This window comes from Lagopus leucura, unplaced genomic scaffold (genome assembly GCF_019238085.1).
Source record: "Lagopus leucura isolate 7727_CA_CO unplaced genomic scaffold, USGS_WTPT01 259-6_obj-0_obj, whole genome shotgun sequence".
Classification (NCBI taxonomy): Eukaryota; Metazoa; Chordata; class Aves; order Galliformes; family Phasianidae; genus Lagopus; species Lagopus leucura.
The window spans coordinates 25,320-52,250 of record NW_024962908.1 but is presented as its reverse complement, the minus strand read 5'-3'; the positions used below and the strand labels follow the sequence as shown (position 1 = coordinate 52,250).

The 26,931-nt window shown below is 50.7% G+C and overlaps 2 protein-coding genes across 6 annotated transcripts in view; one reads left to right on the top strand and one right to left on the bottom strand.

Moving 5' to 3' along the window:
• Positions 1 to 12,491, bottom strand: part of CDK12 (cyclin dependent kinase 12) — a 22,910-nt gene extending 10,419 nt beyond the window's left edge. For 4 of the 5 annotated variants that reach the window (XM_042891025.1, XM_042891028.1, XM_042891027.1 and 1 more), the window contains exons 1-5: positions 11,265 to 12,491; positions 5,293 to 6,177; positions 2,089 to 2,265; positions 978 to 1,117; positions 213 to 383 (exon numbers count right to left, since the gene is read on the bottom strand). In XM_042891025.1, the coding sequence (XP_042746959.1) occupies positions 213 to 383; positions 978 to 1,117; positions 2,089 to 2,265; positions 5,293 to 6,177; positions 11,265 to 12,310 (2,419 nt within the window). In that variant the 5' untranslated portion in view covers positions 12,311 to 12,491. The remainder of the gene's footprint in view (positions 1 to 212; positions 384 to 977; positions 1,118 to 2,088; positions 2,266 to 5,292; positions 6,178 to 11,264) is intronic. The other variant, XM_042891030.1, reaches the window with a different exon arrangement.
• A 721-nt stretch (positions 12,492 to 13,212) lies between these two features.
• Positions 13,213 to 26,571, top strand: MED1 (mediator complex subunit 1). The gene is made up of 17 exons (XM_042891038.1): positions 13,213 to 13,319; positions 14,171 to 14,277; positions 14,756 to 14,834; positions 15,238 to 15,292; positions 15,415 to 15,547; positions 16,298 to 16,326; positions 16,686 to 16,757; positions 17,086 to 17,160; positions 17,720 to 17,793; positions 18,146 to 18,235; positions 18,376 to 18,487; positions 18,784 to 18,908; positions 19,113 to 19,231; positions 19,506 to 19,707; positions 19,861 to 19,956; positions 20,050 to 20,155; positions 20,635 to 26,571. The coding sequence occupies exons 1-17, from the start codon at positions 13,292 to 13,294 to the stop codon at positions 23,882 to 23,884; spliced, it is 4,752 nt and encodes a 1,583-aa protein (XP_042746972.1). The 5' UTR covers positions 13,213 to 13,291; the 3' UTR covers positions 23,885 to 26,571.
• The last annotated feature ends 360 nt before the right edge of the window (positions 26,572 to 26,931 follow it).

Below are 26,931 nucleotides of genomic sequence, written 5' to 3'. Positions count from 1 at the left end.
CCTCAACCCTAACCAAGCCTAACCTCAACCCTAACCAAGCCTAACCTTTGCTGGGAGGTCAAATCCAGAGGCCAAACGTGCTGGAGCCACACATCAAGGAGGAACACAACAACAAATCTACATGCACAGAAAGATTTCTAGTTTTACATTCGCAAACAAATGAAGTTGCATCACCTTTTTGCCTAATTGAAACCACACCCTGCAGCAAATACCTTTGTCCTTTTTGAAATCCAGTGCATCTTGTTTGTCCGTGACGATTTCCTTCATGTTCACAACGCTACGATGGATCAGCTGCCGAAGGATTTTGATCTCGCGGATGGCCGTGATGGGGAAGCCCTCCTTCTCATTGTCCAGCCGCACCTTCTTGAGAGCTACCAGTTCACCTGCAGGACAAACCAGCCTCAGAGCCTCTGCATGCATCACTGCCAGCAGCTCTGAGGGCTCCCAGCAGGAAGTAACTATGGACACAGTCAACATCCACTGAGAAACAAAAGAGCTGCTTCAGCTGCCACTCAGCTACTTTGTGTTAACAGCGCTCTGACTGCAGTCACCAGGCCAGCAACTCAAGGCAGGTGACACCGGAGCTCCTCCTAGTTTGCTTCAGTGGAAAATCAGACGGGTGAACTGAAATTACCCCACACAGCTCCGGCCCTTTTTACAGGCTCTGCTACAATAAAACTCAACAAGAACACATTTAAACAGCAGGGCCTCAGTTGGCACCTGTGGCTGCAGCCAAGCCGTGCACGTTGGGTACACAGCTTCACAAACACAGAGGGCAGCTGGATGCTCAGTTAGCAGCATGTCAGAGCCTCTATTCTTTCACCCCTTTTCAAAACACACTACATAAATAACCATTCAAGCCCTACAGCCATTCACCATTCCCTGGCACCATCACCAACACGGAGTGTTCTATGCACACCCATGGTAAGGAGGCCTTGGAGAAGTGGGGCCAACCTGAAGCCACGTGGCACCTTTACCTGTGTCCTTGTCCTTGGCTTTGTACACCTGCCCATACGTCCCTTCTCCAATAATCCCGATGATATCAAACTTGTCCACACAGCGCTTCCCCCAGTCGCTTTCTGTCTGCCTCCTTTCCCCATACCGAGGACAACAGATTCTGAAAGAAGCCAGAGGGGACTGTTAGACACCCACCTGAAGGCTGCTGCACAGCCACGTGCTCCACCTCTCCCACAGCCCCTCATAATCCTCTATCTGATGGTTCTAGAAAGTATCCCCAAAAACAAATGCAGAATTTGCCCTCGCACCCATGTGGGTAACTGCACGCATTTCTACAGAGACCTCATTATGCACCTTAGATCTATTATTCTGGGTAACAATATTCTCTATTCTTCTATTGTGAATAACCTCCCAAAGCACCAAGAGCTTTATGCAGGGATGCTCAGCAGGAAGTTTCTCTGGTGTAAAGGCTACAGTTAGGTCAGAAGATTGGGACAGCTTCCAGTGTAGATGTGGCTGAGTATCAGAACACGGCACACTCCAGCTGTCTCCAGCACTGGGGGAAGGACAACAGGCTGCCACAGCTTCAATACACAGCCTGAACTGCCACCTCCATTTGGTGAATGACAGACAGCACCCCTTCTTACCTGACAGGTTGCTGTTCATTCTAAAATAGATGGCAAGTAGCCTTCAGCTGCGAGTGGGCAGAACACAAAACCACCCACAGCAAATAAGAACACGTACAAAAACAGGAATATGAACTGCATTTTTCCACGCTGCATTTCTCCCAATGGAGACAGCACCTCCCTGTCTGAGGACAGAAGAACTGCAATAAAAGGGAACTAAGCCTGGCTGAAGATTCATAAGCACACATTAAGTGCTCTTTCCATCCAACAAACAGTGGGGAAAGCTGGCAAAGCAGCTGCCAGATTCAATTTCAGAAGCGACTGCGCTTTCAAGAGCACCATCTCCACACAGAGCACGGGCTGCACAGGACAGCAGTCAGCTCTTCTGGAGTCACAGCCTGGACCACAGCTCTACCTTGAAGCTTTAGAGCCCTCACCGACAGCTGCGTGAAGAAACAGAAAACCCAACAACTTGGAAAAGCTGAAGAAAGAAAGTCAGCCTTACTTTGGTCTCTTTTTGAAGGGTTGCTGAGGTGGTGTGGCTGCCTTTGGTTCCGGGGAGTCAGGAGGAGATGGATCCCCTCCAGGGAGCTCTGGAGGGAGCGGGAGGTCCGTGAGTAAATGCCGTGGTCTCTGCTCTCTATCTTTCTTCACAGGTTTTGGAGGAAGAATCTCTTTTGGACTAAACTCCGAAAAGTCGATACAATACAGAAATCAGACTTCAGAGGTAACAAGCAAACAAAAATCCTACGGTAGGACAAAAGCTCTCTATCTGAGAGCATAAACTTAGGAAAATTAGCATAGCAAAGTGTAAAATGAGAGCAGCCTTACATTGTACAATAATCGGTCAGGAAAGCGTTGCATTTGGATGCACCATCTTCAAACAGAGCACGCTGCCCTCTGCAAACAGCACTTGCTCAAGCTGCACAACCACAGCTGAACCTCTCTGAAAGTCACTTAACTTCATAGCAAGGACTGAAACAGAGCTCTAACTTGTGCTTATCATTGAGAGAGCAGATTTTTTTTTAATTAAATTATGGATGGCAGAGAAGGTTGGTTTGGACTGGCACGAGGCTCAACAGCAGAGCCTAATTTCTCTCTCATGTTTGTTTGCAGCAGGAAGAATTCCTAGGTCTGAGCAGCCAGGAATTCTTCTATATGTAAATCCCAGCACAGAAAAATGAAGCAATACAAACAATTGCAGGGCTTGCTTTCTGGACAGCCAGCAGGAGGTTTGCTGTGTGTCAGCAGCAGCATCTAATGCTCATCAGCACTGAGATCTCCACATAAATAAGATCTGGAAGCAGGTCGTTCTTCTGATTCTCCCAGCAAGCACTGCCGAATTTGCCCAAAAATCTCTTGTGAAATACAGTTAAGATGCAAGCAAGACAAAGCAAGATACAGCCTGGGCACTGAGCTCTGATATCTGAGAAGGAACAGCGAGTCATCTTATCCTGCTGCTGCAGAACTCAGCGCTCAGCTGTGGAGTCCAACAATGCACACTCACTCAGCCCTCTGGAGGAAAACCCTCACTGTGAACGCTGCTCTGGGCAGAGCACTGGAAGCAGCAGGAGAGCTGTGTGCCCTGACCTCAGCCCCCACTGCCTGGGAGCCTCGGTGTGCAGGATGGCACTGCAGGGTGCTGCACCAAACCTGAGAAATCCCTTCAGAGGAGCCCTGGGAAGTCAAACTGTGTTCAAACAGAGCTTTCCTCACTGATTTCATACGTGTATTTAAAACACCAACGTGATGCCTGGCTCTTAACAGACCGTAGGCTCACAGTAACTAACAAGCAGCTACCTGGCTTCATGTTTGATCCCCTTTTACTTGGGACACCGTTTGCTTCTGATACCACATAAATATCCTATAACATGTGCTACACTCGAGCCCTTTGACCCCAACTTAAAAAAAAAAGAAAAGCTGCAGTCTTTTCCCAATGCACATCAAATATGAATTCATTCAGAGGACTCCCCTGGGAAGGGCACAGATGTGCTGGAGGGGCTGTGGCACTGACACCCACACTGCCTGGGTTCCCTTCTCCCCCTCTGACCAACACCCAGCACACCTTGTGGACACACTGCTCCCTTTCAGCACTTTGCAGCCACTTCATTATCTTCTATTAGCTGGTCGCTATAGCTTTAATTACTGCCAGAACATTTGGGCTTCTCACCAGGATTTCTTCACAGTGAAGAAGCCAGACACTTCAGAGCTGCCCAGGCTTAAGGATGATAAACCTGAATGCCAGCAGCCTGACACAGACACACAGACCCTCTCCCCTGTCCTCCATGCTCCAGAACACTAAGAACACAATCAGGCTGTATTTTCAACTTCACAGAGCACTGTGAGGGCAGCCAGGTGTTCCTAAAAAACTTATGCAAGCAAATAGATTTTTCAGTGCAACATTAAACAAGCACGTGTGACACTGACACCAGCTGCTTCTGCTTCCTCCTGCTGCCTTCCTGCAAGTGGGAGCAGCCCATGGCACAGCTCAGCTGATCCGCACAGGCAGATCGTTCCTGGGAGCCTGGCAAGCATCAGGAAAGGGTTGAAGAGTCTCTAAGTGAAGAAGGTTTGCTTGTGCTTCAGAGCCCGTTCCCAAATCTTACATGGATATAATGTTTGCCCAGACTGAGCATGTAAAACAGTCTATTTGTAAGATCTGTTCATAAGTACGAAGTCAGTGATGAAGAGTGAGTTCTTTCACTGCCACACAGCTACCACTCAGCAGGCAATGTGGGGATTCCCATCCTGCCAGGGGGAAAAGCTCACTGCGTCCACTCCCTGCGTTTAACAGCCAGTGGTGCATCATCAATTCAAAAAGCAGAGCAAGTTTCTCCAGACAAGTTCGTATTAGGAGCTACAGCCAGCCAAAATCCAGAGCAGCAAGATATACAATTGCAGGACAGGATCAAGTCTGCATGCTCTGATTAGAAGTGATAGGAGAAAGGGTTTCCTTCCACTTCAAGCTTACACTGCAATGCCACTACGCATGCAGGACGCAACAGAGACGGAGGGCACACTGCATGGCAGGGAGGGACGGGCATCAGTTACAGCTGGAAGCATCACAGCCATGTCTGCTCACCTCCTGAGATCAGCTCTTGGACACATATATCGATAGACAAAAAAGTTGAAGCTGGTGCAGTTTTACCCCATTTGCAAACAAAAAAATACCTGCTTCTTAATCATTAAATACTCATTCCTTAAGTAATCAAAACTTAAGCTGAACTAATGCCTTTTATTCTTTAACATGCGGGCACGGCCTGCACACTCCATGAATTTGGACCAGAAATAGCTCTACACTGCATTCCTGTGTTGGAATTGTGAAGGTCTTTTCTGTTACTTAAGTACAGGTTTGGGGCAAATTAAATAAGAAAGCATTTTGTGCAAATGGCTGCAACACCAAGGGGTCCTTCATTCGGGATCCTTCATTACTATGGTAAATAAAACCAAAGCAATGTGAAATTTTTACCAGCTAGCACTAAGAGCAGCCAACCCTCCCTTCCTCAGTGAGAAAGCAGTAACTACCCACACAGGATGACAGAAGTCTCCACAAGGAGCCAACAAGCCACACACAGGAGCGGCCATGCAATGGGACGGTCTTCAAAGCACCGCGCAAGACAAGCCAGCAACCTCCAAACCAACCACCAGAACCTGCCTGCTTGCGACTCCGTGCCTGGAAACACAGACAGGACCCTGTGTGTGACCTTACCTATCCAAGTCATCTTCCCCAACTAAAATAGGGGGGAGCGGAAGCGGAGGCAACGTTGAAGTTTTCAGGTGTGGGATAGCAGCCGTCACAGACGCTTGTGTTTTTGTAGCGACTTGCACAGAGGACTGGGAGTTCACCTGAGAGGATAAAGTAGACGTCCTTGGGTGGGAAGATGATGACAAAGACGTTGGGACCGAAGGAGGAGCCTGAACGGGAGTCTGCTGGGATGGAGGCAAAGGTGGAACAGCAGGCGATGGAGGCAGAGGCGGCAGCGGAGGAGTCGGGGGCGGCGGTGTGGTGGTCGGCAGAGGCGGAGGAGGTGATTTGATGGAGGGCAGCGGGGGGGGAATCTCCTTCTCTGCTGGCTCTGTCTCCTTTGGAGATCGAAGGTCCTCTGTCGCTGCTGCAGGCTTCGAGTCTTTTGTTCCCGGCTGTTTCGAATCTCTCACTGGAACGGGATGCTTCCTTTCCGAGTTCTCCTCTGCCTTGGCTTTTGTTGTCTCTGCAGGTGCTTTAGTCTCTGCATTTGAACACAGCAAATTAACTAATTCTGTATCTGACGACGACTTTTCAGATCGAACGCTTTTGACGACCTTTTTAGATTCTGCTCCAGACTCCTTCAGTTCAGCTAAGCTGTTCTCCTTTTTCGACAGGAAAACAGGGGAGCCCTTCACCTCCTTCCCATCCACCTTCGCAGCCGCCGCCGCCGCCGCCGCTCGCTCCTTTTTCTTCCTGCTGAGCTCTGCCCCCAGGCTGGAGTTCAGGGGCAGCCTTGTGGGTGATATACTGGAATGGCGACTGCGGGACCCAGACCTCTGCTTTTTGCTGTGAGATGATGAGTGTCTCGAATATCCCGGGCTTCTGCTTCGGGACTTCACAGACTTCCTGCGAGCAGAAGAAGAGAAATGAAACAGAACATCTCACCAACTCTGAGCTGCTCCCCAGCCTCAGCAGCTCTCTATGAAACACCGCAGCCCCGCGGCCGCTCAGCTCCGTTCAGCCAGGCCCTCACACCTACCAGAGGGAATAAAGACAGCAGAACCACATTGCTGGGCAGAGCAGCGTGAGCTCCAGGTCAGCACCCAGCCCCCTACAGCCCCGCTGCTAAGGCAAACCAGGGAAGACAAGTCTCCAGGTAGAGATGAGATCACAGCTGCACCAAACAGAAGACTTCAGTCGAGATCACGAGCTGGCAGTTTACAAATCCTTCATAGTCATTATGTACAGCTTTAGAGGAAACAACAGATAAAATATGGTTGCCCCCACGGGAACGCCGCCTCAGGAAATGTCTCACTTCAAGCTCATCCTTCCCCTGCTTCTTTTACTTACCATCATCAGAACTTACATTTGCATGTTGTGATTCAGGAAGGAAAAAAGAACACTAAAAAAAGACTTCTAGTTCTGTTTGAGGTGTGTTCAGAGGGTCTCAGTCTTCACCTCCAACAGAAGGGCTCTACGAATCTGCACGCAGAGAGAACTCTGCTGTGCTTTGAGCAGGTTTTCAGCAGCAAGCAGGGAACACAGCGCTGGGGGACGTGCAGTGCAGTGGGGGCTGATGGAGGAACAGCATTAAAACCACAACAGAACTGGAAACTGGTAGTTCCAGTGCATGCCCTCAGTTACCATGAGACAGGGCTGCCTGCTCTGCTTAGGGAGGAACCGGAGGAGTCGTGTCAGCTGACAAGAAAGTGAGAGAAGAGCTCCGAGGTGACTTTTATTCCACAGTGAATTATTGGGAGCACATCCAGCTTTGAAAATGCAGGAGTTACAAAGCCCTCGCTGCCCTAACAGCAGGCATTTGTCCCTACCATGAAGTACCAGCCCAAGTCTCAAGTCGCTGTGCTCAGAGAACGGCCCCTGTGGGCAGTCCTTGCTCTGTGGTGCTGCCTCAGGATCGTGGCTTTTTCCAAGGTTTCTGCTTGATGAATTAACATCTCGGGCACAGCTTGCTGCCCAGACTGCAGCTCACCAGCAAAGTTGCCAGGAGCTGAAAATGCGTTTCCACTACGCCCAGAGACATTTGCAGGCTAAGGAAGACATCCCTAATGGATCCTGTAAGGATGTAGTTTACTACAACCACAAACAGGTTGGGGATTAGCATTCCCTACTGCAGTTCTCTTGGATTCGCTATTTAAGGCTCTCCAACACTCACTTTCCCATGCCTCCCCCCCCCCACCAGTTACACCAATTTCCCTGCCTGCAGAGCCACATTCTGTTTCAGCACACAGAGGAAGTTTCTGCATCAGCACTCTACTATTATTTTTATTTTTTAACCTTATCTGTCACACTGTTAGGTAGGAGCACAGCCACTGCAGGGCCACCAGGAGGAAGGGTGAAGCCAGCAGCGCTGTGCACAGCCCCACTGCTCCGCCTGCAGCCTGCCCCCCTCTCACCCTAACAGCCTCCACTTGCAGCCACCACTCGCCCTGCTTCTCCTCCACCAAACACGCAGATCTCCATCGGGATAAAGGTGCTCTGGAATTAAAGAGAGCACCTCGCTGTCTTGTGAGCGCTGGAAATCAGAGACCCAAGAAACTAACCACGATGACTGTGAATAAGCACAAAGCTGTTAACAATGAAGAACCCTTTAGAAATGCAATATAACCAAAAGTTAGAACAGGCTTTGGAGGGGGGCACACTGGAAACCCCAGATGCACACCGCAAGAAAGACCACAGCATCACAGAATTGTAGGGGTTGGAAGGGACCTCCAGAGCTCATGGAGTCCAACCCCCTGCCAAAGCAGTTCCCTACAGCAGGTCGCACAGGTCGGCATCCAGGCAGGTCTTGAACATCTCCAGAGAAGGAGACTCCACCACCTCCCTGGGCAGCCTGTTCCAGTGCTCCGTCACCTCACTGTACAGAAGTTCCTTCATGCATTTGTGCAGAACTTCCTATGCTGCAGTTTCCAGCCGTTTCCCCTTGTCCTGTCTCCACTCAGCACTGAAAAGAGTCCGGCCTCGCCATTCTGCCCCCCACACCTCAGATACTGATAGACCTGGATCAGGTCCCCTCTCAGTCTTCTTTTCTCAAGGCTGAACAGACCCAGTTCACTCAGCCTTTCTTCATAGGAGAGATGCTCCAGGCCCTTCACCATCTTCGTGGCCCTACAGTTAGCAGCTGTCAGAGCTGAAGCACTGGGCAGCAGTCCCCAAATCCACGTGCTCCCAAACCCTGCTGTGCAAACGCCCAGGAGCACCTGGAGACAGCAGTGCTGGGAGGCAGAAGAGCAGAGGGCAGCAGCAGCCAGGAAGTCTGAGTGCACAGCCCACAGTGTGAATTGCTCAAGAAAGAAGCCCAACCAAAGGCTGTTATTCCTGCACACCCAACAACCCTGAGCCATGCAGAGGCTGCTGCCCCACAGATCCCTGCCTGCAGCTGGTGTGCACACAGCCCACCTTCAGCAAGCTGAACCACTTTGGAATTTTTTCTTCTATCCTTTGCTGCAACAACAAGGAGGAATGGCAAACCACATCTGTTATTTTCCCTGCTGACCAAATCATCCCTATTTTCTCCTCAATTGAAAGCAAGTTGTTTTGCATAGCCATTTGAAATGCAAACATTCTGTATTCTTTCCAACCAGCACAGCACTTTGATTCAGTTCCCTAACACTGTAGATTGGACACGGAGATTAAAGAAAACACTGAATGCGCTAAGACAAACTAAAACAACTCGTATTTTCAGCCAGCAGAAATAATGCAGCGGCCCAGAAAAGCCTGTGTTACCTCCTTTGAAGGACTTCAGCCACAGTCAGGTGTTCACTGCACAAGCCTGCCCATTTGAGATGCTTCCCCTCCCAAACCACTCCTGTTCCTCCACAGGATCAGCAGTCAGCAGCGGCCGCTCAGGGCACTCGGCTGCCTCTGTCCACTCCTCTGCAGCAGCCAACCAAAGCCAGCCTCAGAAGTGCTGGAAAGGAAGCTCGGCTGATCTCTGCCTGCAGGTGAGCTCCTGAGCAGCCCTGAGGGGTGGCAGCAGGCAGCTGGGAGCATCTGTGACTTCTGGCACAGACGTCTGACCATAAACTTCCACCAACTGCTTCAGCACGCAGGCTGTGAGCTCAAGGAAGCAAAACCAATGCATGAATTACAACTTACAATTTGCCTAACATATGGAAAACACCTTAAATTCCCTCTGTCCTTTACCAGGGATTCACTTCAGAGGAGTATTTTCTGAAGGTGCGACACATCAGTTTTTATTCTGCTGCACAAGGATGCATCACGCAGAGAGGCAGCAGCTCAGGAAAGGGAGAAGAGCAGGAGGCTACGAACTGAAGCCAGAGACCCAAAGAACTCAATACAAACCAAGCGTAAACAGTAAGCAACCTTTGGAATCTGTGGTGCTTGGGGGTTCAAGCATTTCGTCAGAGAATCAAAGATACCCTGGAAAAGTCTCTTGTACCACGCTACAGAGGAGCAGCACAGAGCGCCTCAAAGTTGTTCCCATAATTAAGATCAGGAAAAGATAACAGCTTGATTTCTCAACACAGATGCAAGCAGCCATTTACAGAAGGAGCAAGCTCTGGGTTGGGAAATGCTACACAACAATACGAGGGGGCAGAACCTCTCATACACTTCAGTTTCCAGGTGGTTTCCTGCTGCACGGGGCTGAGGGGGGACATTTAACACACACCACAGCACACGGCCGCACCATGAAGGATACCTGCTGGTTTTACCCCTCCAAAAGCATTAGCAAAGAGCCTCTGAGAGCTGTGCCACCACAGCAGAAAGAACTGAGGGGAGGGAAAAGAGACGTCGAGGACTATCCCTCATTACCTCTGGGATTTAAGAGAGGGCCAGGAGCACCTCTGCTTCAAAAAAAATAATCATAGGAGAAGAGGTAGATTTTACTTAACAGCTTCCAGGCCACTAGAACCAGTACGTCTCTCACAGTGAGGACAAAGGCTACAATTCCACTGCCCCATGGACAACAAAATTCCTCACAAAGAGCTTTAAGAGTAAAGGCTCAACTCAAGAAACCCCAAGCAGTTGAAACCCACTGCTCACAAGCACGTCTTGGAGCAGCCTGCTCAGGCACAGCTCATATTTGGAGCAGAGGATGCAGCACAGTGCAGAGCAGTTCTATAGTTATTACATTCCAGGTCACATCTTAATTGCCATGGAGCCACAACCAAAGCTCCACAGCAGCCACGGTGACAACAGGAAACTCACTTAACAGAATCTGAAGCTAGAAAGAAAAAACAACATTAGACCACGTATTTGTGTACAGAACAGGAAGATTAATGAAGACCTGAAATAAAACAGAGTCAACACCGCCTTCAAATAAAAGTTTCCCTCTAAAGTCTAAAGAAAGACAAAACGCAGATGATTTCTACCTGCCTTTCCAGAATGCCCCAATTTCAGAAGGGAAAGTGGTAACTCTAGTACTGAGAAAAGAAAGTTTAGGCTGAAAAGATGGAGCTTACGTGTGGTCATCTAATTCAAGAAGAGAGAGAAAAAAAAAAGTCAGTTCAGAAAGAGCAAAACACACAAGACACAGACAACCCTCCTGAAGAGCATGATCAGATTTCCACACGCAGCAAACAGATAAGGGGTTCCAGCAGAGGTGAACACATTCCTCCCACTGAGCTGCACAGCAGCGAGGAGCATCCAGGCCCTGTGCTGCACACAGCTCAGCTCCCCCCTGCCAGGGGGGCCACCTCCAGAGGTGAGCGTAACTCAATCCCCGGGGCTCGCTGCTTCCCCAGCCACTGCTGTGAGCCAACATGGATGCTGCTCAGCGCCAGCCAGGAGGTGTTTCCTCAAGTGTGAACACCACTCTGCAGGAAACAGCAAGGAACCTGCCCCACAGCAATCGCACACTGAGCGCCGTGCCGCCAAATCGCGGCGCTGCTCCAGAGCAGGCCAAGTCCGGACACAGAGGGGGGTTAACACCCAGCCACCCCAAGGCATCCTCTCCCCCCGCTCCCTCCCCCATTCCCCAGGAGGAAGAAGTCACCGTGGAGAGCACACACCTGGCTATGGGGCTTCGGCTCATGGAGCGCTTGGCAGCAAAGGGGCTGCTGGAGCGCCTTCGGCCATAGGGACTCGGCGAGCGCCCGCTGTACGATCCGCTCCCCCTTTCGTAGCTCGAGGAGCGCCTCCTGTTATAGGGGCTTATGGACCTCTGCCTCCGGCTGTAGGGACTGGGAGACCGTGTGTTGGACTGGTAGGCCACGGGTTCCTTGTAGGGCGGGCTGATGGACTGCCGGCGCGACGAGCCGCCGGGGCTCTTCCTGTAGGGATCGTAGTTACTGGATGTATGCGAGCGGGGCGGGCTGAGGTCGTACTCCTGGATGTAGGAGGCTCCAGAAGGGCTGTCGTCCAATTTCGGGCTGTCCAACCATTTTCTGTGGGGACTCCTGGATTTCCGCTTCGGACTGTCGACGGTTTTATAACTTTTGGGAGCTTCCCTTTTGCGATGGCTTTTACTGCGCTCTTTGTGGCTGGACTTGAGCTCCCGATCCTTCCTGGACTTCTCCTTGTGCGCTTTGGCTGAGCGGGACTCCTTGTTGCTACTCTTTGAGGACAGCGCCTTCGGGTGCTCCCCGCTTTCAAGCAGTCTCTTGGAGGACCCCGATACCCTGTCCTTGGTAGACCCGGACCTGCTGGAGGCCTCCAGGCTCTTTTCCAACTTCCTGTCTTTCTCTGCCTGTTTGCTCTTCATCAGCTCACGGATGCGTTTGTGCTGGTGGTGCCGGTGCTTCTGCGTCCTTTCGCTCCTATCCGCTTTCCTCTCCTCGTTCTCCCTCCTGTCCAATTTGAGGGCCACATCATCCGAGAAGGTGTCCGAATCCGAACTGATGTCATCGTACTCCACCAGCGGTTTGATCACAGCTCCCAGAGGTGCCGCCGTCTCCTGGGCGGCCAACGGTGACTCCTTGGAGTGCCGCGATTTGTGCCTCTTGTGCCTGGAAGCCACCCGGTGCCTCTCCTTGCTGTTGGAGCTGCCCGGCGTGTGCTGCGAGGCCCCCCCGCCGCCCCCATCCTTCTTGCCCCCATGTCTCTCCGGGTTTGGCATTCCTCCTCCACTGTGCTCGGACAGGGGGAGGGGGAGGCGCTCCTCCGAAACCCCCGAACTTCAAACTCCCTCAGCGCCCTCCGTTCGCACCATTCACCGCCCCCCTGCCGCCGGCACCCCCTGCCGCATGGGGAGCGGGGCGGAGAGCGCGGGGCGGAAGGGAAGAACGGGGAAGGGGGGGGGGGGGCGGAACCGGGGGGGGGGGGGAAGGGCACCGGGCCTCAGCGCCTCATTCGAGGGGCCCAGGCCCGGAGGGCAGCGCCGCCGCGGGGGGAGCCCCGGGAAGGCGGGACCTGGGCCCACGATCCCTCCCCTCCCGTCCTGTCCTGTCCCCGCCCGCCCTGTCCCCACCCTCAGCACCGGGCCTCACCGCGCGGCCCTTCGGCCCCGCCGCCCCGGCCCGGCCCGGCCCCAGCGCCCCCCGCTCACTTCCCAAAGCGAAACGGCTCCGCGGCCAAGGGGGGCACCCGCCAAGTCTCGCGAGATGACGGCCGCTTCTCGCGAGAATCAGCCTGAGCCCTCCCCCGCGAGATTTCAAGCGGTGAGAAGAGGAAAGGCGGAGGGTAGTGCGCGCGCGCACTGTCGTCTCGCGAGAGCGGCTAGCGAACTTTGCTCTGGCACGGGGAGTGGACGAAGCCCCGCCTCTTCCGTCCAGGCGGCTCTTTATGGAGGCACGCGCGCTCCGCCCCTCCCCGCCAATCGGCATTCGGAAGGCGGTTTGGAGTGGGGGGGCGGGGCCTGAACGGAACGCTCCGCCTCTCCACCGCGACTCCCTTCCTCTCGCGAGACTCAGAAGTTCTCGCGAGAAGTGGGATCGTCGCGCGCTCGGAGCAGCCGCGGCCGGAGAGAGATGGCGGCGGGCGTCGCCGCCTGAGGCCGGAGCGGAGCGGCCCGGCCGCGGCTTTCCCGTTCCCTTTCCGTTTCTCCAGGCGATCCCGGCGCTGCGGCTCGGCCGCCGGCCGCCCCTCCCCTCCCCGCGGCATGAAGGCGGTGCCGGGAGGCGCTGAGGGTGAGTGCCGCCTAGCGGGGCGCGGCCGCTGTGTGGAGGCGCAGGGCGGGCCCGGCCCGGCAGGGGGGTTTCCTCCCGTCACGGTGTGCGAGGCTCTGCAGGGAGCGCTGAGCTGTGCGATGTCGCCGTGCCGCGACAGCCGGAGCTCACCGCACCAAACCGCCGCCGCCGTCGGTTGTGCCGAGCGCCCCGTCCTGCCGGCTGGGCCCGAAGCGACCTCCCACGGCCTCGTTTTGTGCCGGAGCTGAGAGAAGTGTCCAAAAGCGTTTAATAAACCTTTGGTTGTTTCTTGCTTGGATTTGATGGGGTCGGCATTAAGTCCGTGATATCTGTGTGTCAGTAAGCAAACCCTTCAGGTTCTGCAGGTGAGGGCTTGCAGGGCCTTTTGCTGTGGCAGTTCTGATGCTGCAGGCTCGTGTTTGTCTTGGAGCCAGAAATACCAGCGACAGTTTGTGCTGGTGGTGCTGTCTGCTGTTTGCAGTTTGGTCAAATGCAACTATAGAAAAAATCCTTGTCAAAAAAGGGGGAAAAGCATTGAATTATAATGCTACTGAAATTCACGTTCCCTTGTGTACGCGTTGCCAGAAAAATGAACTCTTTCCCCACGGGACTTTTGTATTTGATCCGTCCAACACCAGAGTTTTGCCCTGTGTCCCCTTTCATCACCTTCCATAACAGTGGAACTTTCTAAAGTATACCAGAATGAGTTTGTAGAGCCCCACGCCGTGTAGATGGGAACCTGTGGGGCATGGCAAGCATTTGTAAAGGCTGAGTGGGTCCCGGGTTGGTAGGGCTGTGCTGTCAGCTCACATTCTCTTTTTTCTATGTTTTCCTTGCGGTTTGTCTGACAGAGGCAGAGAAGCTGAATAAGATGAGCAGTCTCTTAGAAAGACTTCACACAAAGTACAACCAAAACAGGCCTTGGACAGAAACCATGAAGCTGGTCCGTCAAGTCATGGTGAGAAGCGCTGGGCTCTGAGCAGGAGGGCTCTGCAGTTTCCTTTTCAGTGATGTTCAAAACTCAGTGTTAGTTCAGTCAGGTGTGGCTTTGAAATACTGGCCGTGGTGAGGGTAGAAAAGAGCGGAAGGCAGGGAAGAGCATCATCAAACGCTGTGGTGTTAAAAGTTAACCTCTCTTTATTTCTCTGGCTGCTCTCATACAACTCCTAGCTTGTACTGATGAAGTTGTTACGGTCTGGTCTTTCACGTGAGCAAGTTGCTTTAAAAAAAAAAAATCAATTCCAGACCTGCTTTTGTTACCCGCTGTCAATATGGAGATGATTCTGGTAGAGGAATCAAAATGAGGATGTAATTTTGGGATCTAATCTGCCTTTAATTACCTGAATAAATCTCACTCGGCTGAAGGAAAATTGTGGCAATTTTCTCTCGTGGAGTGAAACTTTGAAAGACCATTTTTCTTCTTCTTTCTGACGTAGGAAAAGCGAGTTGTGATGAACTCTGGGGGGCACCAACATCTGGTGAGCTGTTTGGAGACCTTGCAAAAAGCATTAAAAGGTTGGTACGTCCTGTGCCTGCGCTTAGGAAATGCTTCACAGTGATATACAGTGAAATGCTCTGCATTAGAGCAACCTGCAAGGCTGCTGCTGGCACAGCTCGCTGTGCTCGTGGTGCTCACGGTTACAGAGCCTGCTTGTCTCTTGTGTGTCGTTACCAGTGAGGTTTGCCTGTGTTATTTTCATTCTTATTGCCCATGCCTGAATTCCACTTGTAGATGAAAACCCGCTGTCTCTCATTTCTTCTGAGAATGTTTGTTTTTCTCTATGCGAAATGATTCTGCTTGTTTTCTGAGTGTGGAGTGGGGCATGAGTAAGGAGTGGAGATTGCTTTTGGTGCTGATACATCACTGCTGGAGAGCTGTTCAGTCTCAGTAAGGCTCATTTTTGCTCTCTTTGTTCAGTGTCTTCTCTGCCTGCCATGACGGATCGCTTGGAGTCCATAGCCAGACAAAACGGGTAAGGCTTCTCCTTTGTTGTACAGCAGAGGCCTCTCTTGTCTGTACATCATAACCTCACTGCTGGTTTGGCTGTTTCTCGTGTGCATCTCATGGCAATTTTTGTTTTGTTTTGTATGTAAGCCTCGGATCTCACCTCAGTGCAAATGGCACTGAATGTTACATCACTTCAGACATGTTCTATGTGGAAGTCCAGTTAGATCCTACAGGGCTGCTGTGTGATGTCAAGGTGGCTCACCATGGAGAAAACCCTGTGGTACGTATTACTGAGAGAGGCAAGAAAAACGCCTCTGTTTTTGGAACTGCTTCCTTTTTGCTCCCCTTTAGCTTGAGCAGAGAAAATGGATTATACTGAACATTCCACCAAACCTAATGTTGTACCTTTGCTGCTTGTTCTGCTGGAAGATCAGAGCTCCCATGGAGCGATCTGTTCCTGCGGTTTAATGTTTGTTTGTGCAAGGACAGTTCTACTGATGGTCTTCTCTTTTTCTTTGAATAGCTTTACAACTGAAAAAATTCCTTGAGGAAGTTACAGGCATGATTCTGAAAGTGTCATTTCTGGGGGAAGAACAGGGAAATTAATCTTACAAAGCTTAGATCTATGAATGGAAAGTACTAAAACTGTGAATGTTGTGGTTAAGAAAATGTAAGAAAATGGCTTTACTTCCCTCCTCCATAGGGAGTTTGAGTTTGCAGTTTTCATTGATGTAGCTGCTCTGAAATCGGACTGCTTGTAAAGTCTCTGTTATAAAATCGTGGGCTTTCAGCCTTAAGCATCACAGCCCTCAAAAGTTTATTCCAAATTAGTGGTTTAAGACGAAATAGCATTGCTGTCATCCTGCAGAACTAGAAACATAGCAGTGTAGTTGTGAACGTTTGGTTGCTTCTCATCACAAGCTGGTGCTCACAGATTTCCCTGTCCTGATATTTTACAGCTACTGTGCTGCACAAAGACTTAAACTGATGCATTTGACGTTGATATTGCTGTGTGTTCTTTCCTTTTCAGAGCTGTCCAGAATTGGTGCAACATCTGAGGTGAGCAACAAGAGCTGTTGCATGTTCTGATTTTGATCTGATGCTGTTTCGTGCTTGGAAACACAGAACATCTCCTAACTGTTCTTTCCCCACAAAGTCTCTCCCCTTCTCCAGGAGGACTCCTGGCTTTGGTTCAGATGTTTCTCATCCTGGCTGCTGTGCATGATATCTTGCAGGTCACAGCACAGCATTCATCAGTCATTAAACCTGGATCATTTAAAGGACACCACACTTAGTTTTGACGTGGCAAAAATCTCTTCTGAAGTGACCTCCTGTCTGTGCTAATGTAACTTGTACAAACACAGCCTTACCTGCAACACATCTGAATAAATGTTACTTTTCCTCCCTTTTATTTTCAGGGAGAAAAATTTTGATGAATTTTCTAAGCATCTGAGGGGGCTTGTGAACCTGTATAAGTTGCCAGGAGACAAGTAAGTCTGGAACATGCAGTGCATTTGTTTACATCCACATGTGTAACAGTGAGCAAGCCTTCAGGCTTGTAGTTCTGTGTGTAACTTCTCACTGCTCCTGCTGTTCCTTCATCGTGCTGACTTCATCCCTGTGCCTTGCATGGTGCACAGTGCATGAGGAGTACTGAACTCACAGTGGGAATGCAAACTGAAAAGTTAACACTTCAGAGTGCTTCACCTGTGCAAAGTGCTGCAGCTTCTCAGCCAGAGCTCCTGGCAGTTCCATTTTTTTGTACAGTTCCTTTTAATTGTTCTGACTGTTTCTTCTTTTCCCTTATTTTATTCCCAGCAAACTCAAAACTAAAATGTACTTGGCTCTTCAGTCCTTGGAGCTGGATCTCTCCAAAATGGCAGGGATGTATTGGTAAGCACATTGCTACGACTTGCTGCTTGTTTGGTGGTGGTATTGCTGTATCAGGGGGACTGGTTGTTAATCATGCTAGGCACTGTGTATCCATGTATCCACTACCAATGCCTATGTATTGTGACACTACTGCTAACAAGCACAGCACTGAAGTTTAAAAAGGCTGTGCTAGCAGAGGAGAGTGGTAAAGGGAGACTGAAACTATTGCTCAGAGCTTTCTGGAATTTACCAGTATCCTTTTAACTACAGAATTCAACTGAAAAAAGTCTAGAAGGCCAAAAAAATAGCTGTAGCTAGATGGATTAGTGATAACGATGTTTCACAGTCAAAAATGGAGCTGCATTTCCTCATCTTTTACTGCTGTGGAATCAGGAGATAAAGCATCTGTGCTGTAGCAATAAAAGTGGCTTCTGCTTTGCCTGTAGCTGTGTGAAGTTTGAGATAAGCAGCTGAGCAGTGTATATATCGAGTTAAGATCTTCAGGCTTCCATCAGCACATGAGTTGTGGCTTCAGGTGTGGTTTTGGCTCACTGCAAACTGGTGATGGCCTCTCTTGCAGGCAAGCCACCAACGCAAACCCACTGGACAAGATTCTCCATGGCAGTGTTGGCTATCTCACCCCAAGGAGCGGAGGTATCTTTGATTAATGCTTAAAAAAGAAAGGAAAGGATGATTTTGTCCAGGGTTCCCTTTATTATCATCAATTCATGTTAATGATGAAAAATGCAACTCAGAGAAGGACAAGGTGGTGAAATACCTGTAAGTCCCACGTGATCCAGAGTGCTGTTTCTCCTTTACCAAGCCATGCGTCGCAGCACTGTGGCACTTGGCCGTGTTTGGTCTTTGGCAGCTCTTTCAAGGTGCTTTAGGAGCTCTGTGCAGCACGTGCTGAGTCACAGTGCTGTGTTATGTGCTTGCAGGGGTTAACAATGATTGGGTTCAGTTACATCATCCAGATGCTTGTTCATAAGCCTCTCTCCTTCAGGTCTCCTTATGAATCTCAAGTATTACGTCTCGCCCTATGATTTATTTGAAGATGGCACTGGAGCCCCTGTTATTTTGCATGAGAGCAATGGTAGGTCACTTGTCAAAGCCGCTGCAGACTGCTCTGCCACGTGGAGAAAGTGATGCATTTCCACTTGGGATAATTCATAAAGCTTGCTTCGTTTTTTTCATCAGCTTCCTTTGTTCTTTGTCTCTTGCCTCGTCTCGCAGTTCCTCGATCTTTGGGGATGAACGTGTCGGTGACAGTTGAGGGAACCATGGCGATGTACAAACTTCCCATTGCGCCGCTGATCATGGGTTCTCATCCAGTGGACAGCAAAGGGTGAGCAAAGGGCCTTGGCCCAGGCCTGTCTCAGTAGTCTTGTTCAGATGCAAATCCAACCTTCAGCCTTCTTTTGAAGTTAGGATGGGGAGATGAGTGCACATAGTGTTTTTTGAAGCTGAGAGCTGTGTGTGTTGGGCACCTGCTGTACTTCTAAGGAGCGCCTTTTACTTTTTAAGGCAGTGTAACAGTCTGCTTGTGTTTGAGAAAAGAATAAATTGCGAGTCTGGCACACGTAGAGGAGCCAGAGCCATGCCCTGCATCTAACAAGACCTTGTGTTAACTCAATATTCCAGAACTCCATCTTTCTCATCAATCACCAGTGCCAACAGCGTGGATTTACCAGCTTGCTTCTTCTTGAAATTCCCACGTCCCATTCCGGTGTCCCGAGCTTTCATTCAGAAACTTCAGAGCTGCACAGGTGAGCTGCAGATCTGGGAGACAGATCCTGCCTGGGTTTTCATTAATAAATTGCTGCTGTTTTTTAAAGCGTGCCATAAAAGTTACTTAAGGTTTTGAGCTCTGTTTGCGATAAGAACCCACTCGGCTTCCTTTCCTAGACAGCAGCTCCCCTTCGCCTCTTTCCAGCTCCCAGGTGCTATTGTTCTTTGCCATTTTTTTCCAGGCATTCCGTTGTTTGACACAGCACCAGCGTTTGTACCCCTGTATGAGCTGATCACACAGTTTGAATTATCCAAGGAGGCCGATCCCATCCCTTTGAACCACAATATGCGCTTCTACGCAGTAAGTACGTTGTTACAGTCAGGGTGCTGTGCTTGTAGGTGAGCAGTGTGGGGCTTTTGTTTATTTCAGGTGTCCTTCAAGCAGGATAGAGGAAACTGGTACAGCATTTATTCATAGTTAAAGGCTGTGCTGTTCAGTCATTAGAATTCTGGTACATTTTCTGCCAGAAAGGTGGTTTGGCATCACTTGATTCTGGAGGCTGCACTTTCCTTCCTAGCTGTTTTATTGCCTTGCACTCAGTACTAGCTGGAATAAAGCACAAATTGTTTATCAGGCTCTTCCAGGACAGCAGCACTGTTACTTTCTGAACAAGGATGCTCCTCTCCCAGATGGAAGAAGCCTTCAAGGAACATTGATCAGCAAAATCGCCTTCCAGCACCCCGGCCGGGTTCCTCTTATCCTCAATTTGATCAGACACCAAGTGGCATACAACACACTGATTGGCAGCTGTGTCAAGCGAACAGTTTTAAAGGAAGGTGGGTACAGCAACAAGTGGGATATATTGTGCAAAAAATAAAGAACCCTGGGTTTTTCCATTTCTTTTTCCCCTTTTTTGTTGAAGTGTATTGAGCCAGTACTTCTGGTTAATCTCCTGTGTTCTCTGATTTCATAGTTCCTATGTCTTTCAGATTCTCCTGGGATCCTGCAGTTTGAAGTTTGTCCTCTCTCAGACTCCTGTTTTAGTGTATCTTTTCAGCATCCTGTGAATGACTCTCTGGTGTGTGGTAAGAGCATAATGTATTTCAGGGGAGGATGTCAGCCTTTTCTTCCACTGTAACTAGAGTTTTCATTTCTTCTAAATGCCTTCTCTCTTTCAGTGGTAATGGATGTGCAAGACTCTACTCATGTGAACTGTAAGCTATACAAAGGGCTATCTGATGCTCTGATCTGTACAGATGATTTCATTGCCAAAGTTGTTCAAAGGTAAGTTGGATGTTTTTGTTCCTTCATTTGGTGTTGCTTTGGGTGCTGTCTGTAAGCCAACATACAGTAACTAGCAAGTACAGTTATATGTGAGTGTCTTTGATGGCATCACACCCAGTTTTTCATACTACAGAAAGCTCAACTTTGAGGGGCAGAACTGGCAGTGCAAAAACAGTCTCCAAAAGAAACTTAGCAGCAGCTAGAATCAGTGGCTGGTCAGCTAAAAATGAATAGTTTCCCAGTATTCCTATGTAGTGATCAGGACAATTGGTCTCTATCTGGAGCATTTTCCAAAAGAGTGTTGTTATATCCCCACCTCAGAGCAGTGAGATGTGGGATCAGAGGCTGGACCTGCTGCTCTCTTGTGCCCAAAAGCCTTATTGCTTGCCTTACGTGTGATGAAGTGGTTAAAACGAGCTCAGGAAGCATTGCTGTGAGGCAGCAGGGTAGATGCTGAGCCCTTTGTTTGTGTCCTGCAGATGTATGTCCATTCCTGTCACCATGAGAGCAATTCGTAGGAAAGCAGAAACGATTCAAGCAGATACGCCGGCCTTGTCCCTCATTGCAGAGACAGTAGAAGATATGGTGAAGAAAAACCTTCCCCCAGCCAGCAGCCCAGGGTATGGCATGACCACGGGCAGCAACCCAATGAGTGGTACCACCACCCCAACCAACACTTTTCCTGGGGGGCCCATCACCACTTTGTTTAACATGAGCATAAGCATGAAAGAGAGGCATGACTCGGTGGGCCACGGGGAGGACTTCAGCAAAGTGTCTCAGAACCCAATTCTCACTAGTTTGTTACAGATCACAGGGAATGTGGGGTCTGCCATTGGCTCGAGTCCTACCCCTCCCCATCACACACCACCACCATTATCCTCACCAGCAGGCAACACCAAGAACCACCCCATGCTCATGAACCTCCTTAAAGAGAATCCTCCCCAGGATTTCTCCACTCTGTATGGGAGCAGCCCTCTTGAAAGGCAGAACTCTTCCTCTGGCTCTCCCAGAATGGAAGTGGGCCCTGGGGGGAGTAAGCAAAAGAAAAAAAAATCCCGCATGCCTGCCGACAAGCCCAAGCATCAGACTGAGGATGATTTCCAGAGGGAGCTTTTTTCAATGGACGTTGACTCCCAGAATCCCATTTTTGATGTCAACATGACTGCAGACACCCTGGACACCCCTCATATTACTCCAGCACCCAGTCAATGCAGCACTCCTCCTGCTACGTACCCCCAGCCCATACCTCACTCGCAGCCCAGTATTCAGAGAATGGTTCGACTTTCTAGTTCAGACAGCATTGGAGCCGACGTTACTGATATCCTTTCGGACATAGCAGAGGAGGCTTCCAAGCTACCTGCCACTAACGAGGACTGTCCACCCATCGGCACTCCCGTGAGGGACTCCTCTAGTTCGGGGCATTCACAAAGTGCCCTCTTTGACCCAGATGTTTTTCAGACAAACAATAGCGAGAACCCGTACACGGATCCAGCAGACCTGATAGCAGATGCTGCTGTGAGCCCCAACAGTGATTCTTCAAACCATTTTTTCCCAGATGGGGTAGATTTCAATCCTGACTTGCTAAACAGTCAGAGCCAAAGTGGCTTTGCGGAGGAGTACTTTGACGAGAGTAGTCAGAGTGGGGACACGGATGATTTCAAGGGCTATGCATCTCAGGCTCTGAGTACTTTGGGAGTACAAGTGTTGGGGGGCGATGGGGGGGAGAATAAATTTAAGGGGAGCAACCCATCTGATACAGTAGATTTTAGCATCATAGCAGCTGCAAGCAAAGCGCTGGGGTCCTCTGACATCATGGAGCATCACAGCGGAGGTCAGAGCCCCTTACTGAACGCAGGGGATTTAGGGAAAGAAAAGTCTCAGAAACGGGTAAAAGAAGGCAATGGTTCAGGAGGTAACATGGCAGGTTCTGGAATAGATGGGAAGCCGGGGAAGCGCAGCCGGACGCCCTCCAGTGACGGCAAAAGTAAAGAGAAGCTTCCAAAGAGGAAGAAGCAGGAGACAGATGGGAAGTCTCCGTCCCACAGTTCGTCCAACAGGCCTTTCACACCGCCAGCAAGCACTGGTGGGTCCAAATCTCCTGGGAGTTCAGGCAGATCTCAGACTCCTCCCGGTGTAGCTACTCCTCCTATTCCAAAAATCACAATCCAGATCCCAAAAGGAACTGTGACTGTTGGCAAACCGTCTTCTCATGGCCAGTATACGAGTAGCGGCTCTGTCACCTCCTCCAGCAGCAAAAGCCATCATAGCCATTCCTCCTCCTCCTCCTCTTCTTCCTCTTCTTCAACCTCAGGCAAAATTAAAAGCAGCAAATCAGAAGGGTCTTCTGGCTCAAAGATGAGCAGCAGCCTCTACTCAAGCCAGGGTGGCTCCAGTTCAGGTCCGTCCAAGAGCTCAGTTCAGTCCGTGGGAAAACCCGGATCCTCCCCCATCACCAAACACGGCCTCAGCAGCGGTTCTGGAAGTACCAAGATGAAGCCTCAAGGAAAGCCATCGTCACTTATGAACCCTTCCATGAGTAAACCAAACATCTCTCCATCTCATTCTAGACCCTCAGGAGGTTCTGACAAGCTCGCTTCTCCCATGAAGCCTGTTCCAGGCACTCCCCCGTCATCTAAAGCAAAGTCACCTATCAGTTCAGGTTCTGGAGGCTCTCATATGTCTGGGACCGGGTCGAGCTCGAGTATGAAATCGTCTTCAGGAATGGGATCCTCTGGGTCTATGTCACAGAAGCCGCCTCCGTCATCAAATTCTTCCACGGCATCTTCATCTTCCTTCTCATCCAGTGGGTCTTCTATGTCTTCGTCTCAAAACCAGCATGGAAGTTCCAAAGGCAAGTCTCCTAGCAGAAATAAGAAGCCATCTCTGACTGCAGTCATAGACAAACTGAAACATGGGGTCGTCACTAGCGGGCCTGGTGGAGATGACCCAATGGATGGACAGATGGGGCCGAGTTCCAATTCCTCGAGCCATGCTATGTCCTCCAAACACAACATGTCTGGGGGCGAGTTCCAGGGCAAGCGAGAGAAGAGCGACAAAGAAAAATCTAAAGTCTCTGTTTCCGGAGGATCCGTTGACTCTTCCAAGAAGGCTTCAGATTCCAAAAATGTTGGAAGCACTGGAGTGGCCAAAATCATCATCAGCAAACACGATGGTGGTTCTCCTAGTATTAAAGCCAAAGTAACTTTGCAGAAACCTGGGGAAGGAGGCGGGGATGGCTTGCGGCCTCAGATGGCTTCTTCCAAAAGCTACGGATCCCCTTTAATCAGTGGATCTACTCCAAAACACGAACGCTGCTCTCCCAGCCACAGTAAGTCACCAGCATACACTCCCCAAAACATAGACAGCGAGAGCGAGTCGGGCTCTTCCATAGCAGAGAAGTCCTATCAGAACAGCCCCAGCTCTGACGATGGCATCAGGCCGTTGCCTGAATACAGCTCAGAAAAGCATAAGAAGCACAAAAAAGAGAAGAAAAAAGTGAAAGACAAGGACCGGGACAGAGATCGGGATCGGGATAAAGACAGAGACAAGAAGAAATCTCACGGCATGAAGCCGGAGAGCTGGTCGAAATCCCCCATCTCAGCCGACCAGCCCCTCTCCATGGCCAGCAGCGCCATCCTGTCGGCAGAGCGGCCGTCCCGGCCCAGCCCTGAGTTTCTGATTGGGGAAGAAGATGACGATCTGATGGATGTGGCTCTAATTGGCAATTAATCTTCTCAGTATCTTTGGAAGATGAGCTGCACGCAGGACCTGCAGGTGCTAGGGATGGAAGGGAAGGAACTGCTGGCTGCAGACCTGGCACGCTGACCTTTATGAGGTGTGCTAAGAGGAGAAAAGGTGTTTGCAAGGATCTCCAAAGACTACACAGAAAATGTGTGAGTGCCAGCAGCTCATCCTGCGAGCCAGGTTCCTGGCTGTGGCCTTCATCCTATGGACACTTACACTCATCCTTAATTTATAAGTATTAATAGGCCCATTAGACTTAATGGGCGTGAAGCTAAGTGTGTGTGTAAGTGCGGGAGCAGACCTCAGAGTGGTGCAACAGAGGCAGGCTGTTCTGGGGGGATCTGAGTTCCTCTGCCCCTCTTCCCACACAAAGTTGCTTTTGCTTTTAGGAAGTTTTAAGCAAATTATTTTAGGGTACGTTTTAGGGCTGGGTTTTATTCCTTTTAAAAGGGTGGTTGGCAGAAAAAGAAGAAGTGCTTTTTAATTATTTCTCTGGCATTTCTTCACGCAGTGCCTGAACTTCATCTTCCTCCGGTGTGCGCCGCAGGATCAGGCTGTGTTCAGATGGACATCAGCGTTTTTATTCCAGGTCAAAGCGGTGAAAGGTTGCTGTATGATTTGTCACCTCCCTTTCGATTTTAGTTGTTTATGTCCATAGCTGAACGCCCTGTGCTGCTCGTCTTCATGCGATCTTTGTTTTAATGGCATGACACAGAGTCCAGAGTAGCTTGGATTTGGGTAGAGCCCATGGATTTGGAAAGCTCTGCACAGTGCAGCTTTGGTGATGGTGAAATTCTGGCGTGCGTTGGAACAAATCTTAAGTTTATGAGGAGCTCCGCTGTCTTAATTGGAGTTTTGTCTCCTTGTAAACCAAGCAAACAGAATTTCCCCAGAAGCCACTGAGCCGTGTTGGTAACGAGGGAGGCTGTGAGCCACGCGCATCTCAGCCCTGCAGCCGCTTCCGAGCTGTGCTTCATCCGCACGCAGTGCTTCCCTTCGTGGTGGTGGAACGGCGGCTGTGTGTTCATGGCTAACAGGGGGTCTCAATCTCGGATGCTGAAGCACTCAAGGTTCTCTGGCAGTGCACACATGCGCTCCCTCCTCTGTCTGGGAGGCGTTTGCCCAGAGCTGTGAGTCACTCACGTCTCGTGGTTGCATTTACGTTGCTGGAAAAACAGACCCTAGCTGCTTCATCTGGGTAATGACTGCAGCAGGAGCAGTGGGTTCCCTAAATGATGGATTTTCCCCTTTTGGCTGGAATTAAGAGCGTGACTCAGGCATCCTCTGTGGTCTTCTGGTCCCTAAAGGAAAAGAGACACAGGGGAGGGTTTTATTTTTAAAAGCAGTGAAATCGAATATGCTGAAGAAGAAACCAAGTGTTACGTGAACGCATCTTTTGAATTTTGTGCTGGACAGAATCGTGCTCCCGTTGCATTTTGCCTGTGATTCCTGGAGGCCAGGATTCCACCCGTGGGAATGAGATCACGCTTCACCTTTGGGGATGGCATGTCAAGGATCTGCATTTCTCACAAACCACGGAGCTTTGCAGCTCTGCTGGCACCCTGACCCCAGCGATGTTCCAGGCAAGCAGTTTCTTTTTCTGGCTCATCCAAAGCCATAGCGAGGCAGATGCCTTTCAGTAGGGTGGCAATTGCTCAGTTGATTGCAGGGGTTTCCCACCTGTTCCTTCTGCCTTCAGCTTCATTCCCAGGCTCCTGTAGGATGCAGGAACCAAGAATTTCTCCGCTCCCAAACTGGAGAGCTGTCCCTAGTATTTTCCAATCACAGCTCCCCCCTCCCACCTTCCTGTGCTGAGATGATAAAGAAAAAAAGCAGTAATTAAACGTGGAGCCAATGACGTTATCTTACACAGCGTCAGATTCGTGTGGCTGAGGGCTGCCCTGAAGAGGATGTAAGGAACGCAGCACCAGGTGACTTTCTCTCGAGTCCCTGCTGCAGCCGCCGCCTCTGGAAGCGATGCCTGCCCAGCTCAGCAGGCCGGCAACTGTTTGAGTTCTGCCCCTCCATCTTTAAATCGTTCTGTTTTTAAAGCCCTTTGGTCCCTCCTGGGCTGCGTGGAGGTACAAGAAATGCTCTGAAAAGTCGAATCAGGGCTGGGGGTTCCGCATGACGGTTTGCTGGACTTGTTGTTTGGAGTCATGGTTTACCAACCCGAAAAAGTTGAAAGCAAACAGCCTTCAGCTGCATCATCCCTGCAGCGATGCGTGTGAAAACAACGAGCTGAACGCCTTTCCTTCCCCGTTTGCCCAAGACCAAAGTTCAACGTTCAGAATTCATCTCCTGCGTCAGGTGGGTGCTGCGACACCCGCACAGACGCGGGGGGCAAAGCTCTGCCCTCGGCCCCTGCTGCACTCAGTGACCCCCGGCTGTGGGCGAGGGAGGGGGGGAGCGGCGGGACCCGCGGCGCCGTGCACAGTGCCGGGGGAGGGGAGCCGGGGAGAGGCGAGGGCGCCGTCGTTGCTCCGCAGCCAGCAGAGCGCTGTGTGAACGCTCTCTTACAAATGCTTTATTTTTTAACTATTTTTGCTTATTCTCGATGATCCGTCTTTCAGTATTGGAAAGATCAGCGTGTGCACAGAATAAAAGCCAAACCTTTTAACCTCGAGGGGAGGAGCGTAGGCTGAGATTAAAAGAAAAACGGTTCTTTTCTACGTGTTCGTTCCGTAAATCCGCGCCTGGGGGTGGAATCGCGCTCACGGTTCGCGCGCGTCCCCGGGCGGCGGCGCTGCCGGCAGGGGGCGCTTTCCGCCATGCTCGATTTTCCCGCGCGAATGACGTCACCGTGACGTCGCGTCAACTCGGCGCGCCATTGGTCGCTTCCCGCGCTCCGTCTGCTCCTCCCGGAAGGGAACCGCGGGGCGGGGGGCTCAACCCCCGGGAACCCCCCCCACCGCCCCCCCCCCCCCCCCCCCCCCCCCCCCCCCCCGCAATTCCCCCGGTGCGGCGGTGCGCCGCGCCCCCCGGGGGGTGGTGTCTGGCGGGGGGGGGGGGGGGGGGCACCACGCGGCCCC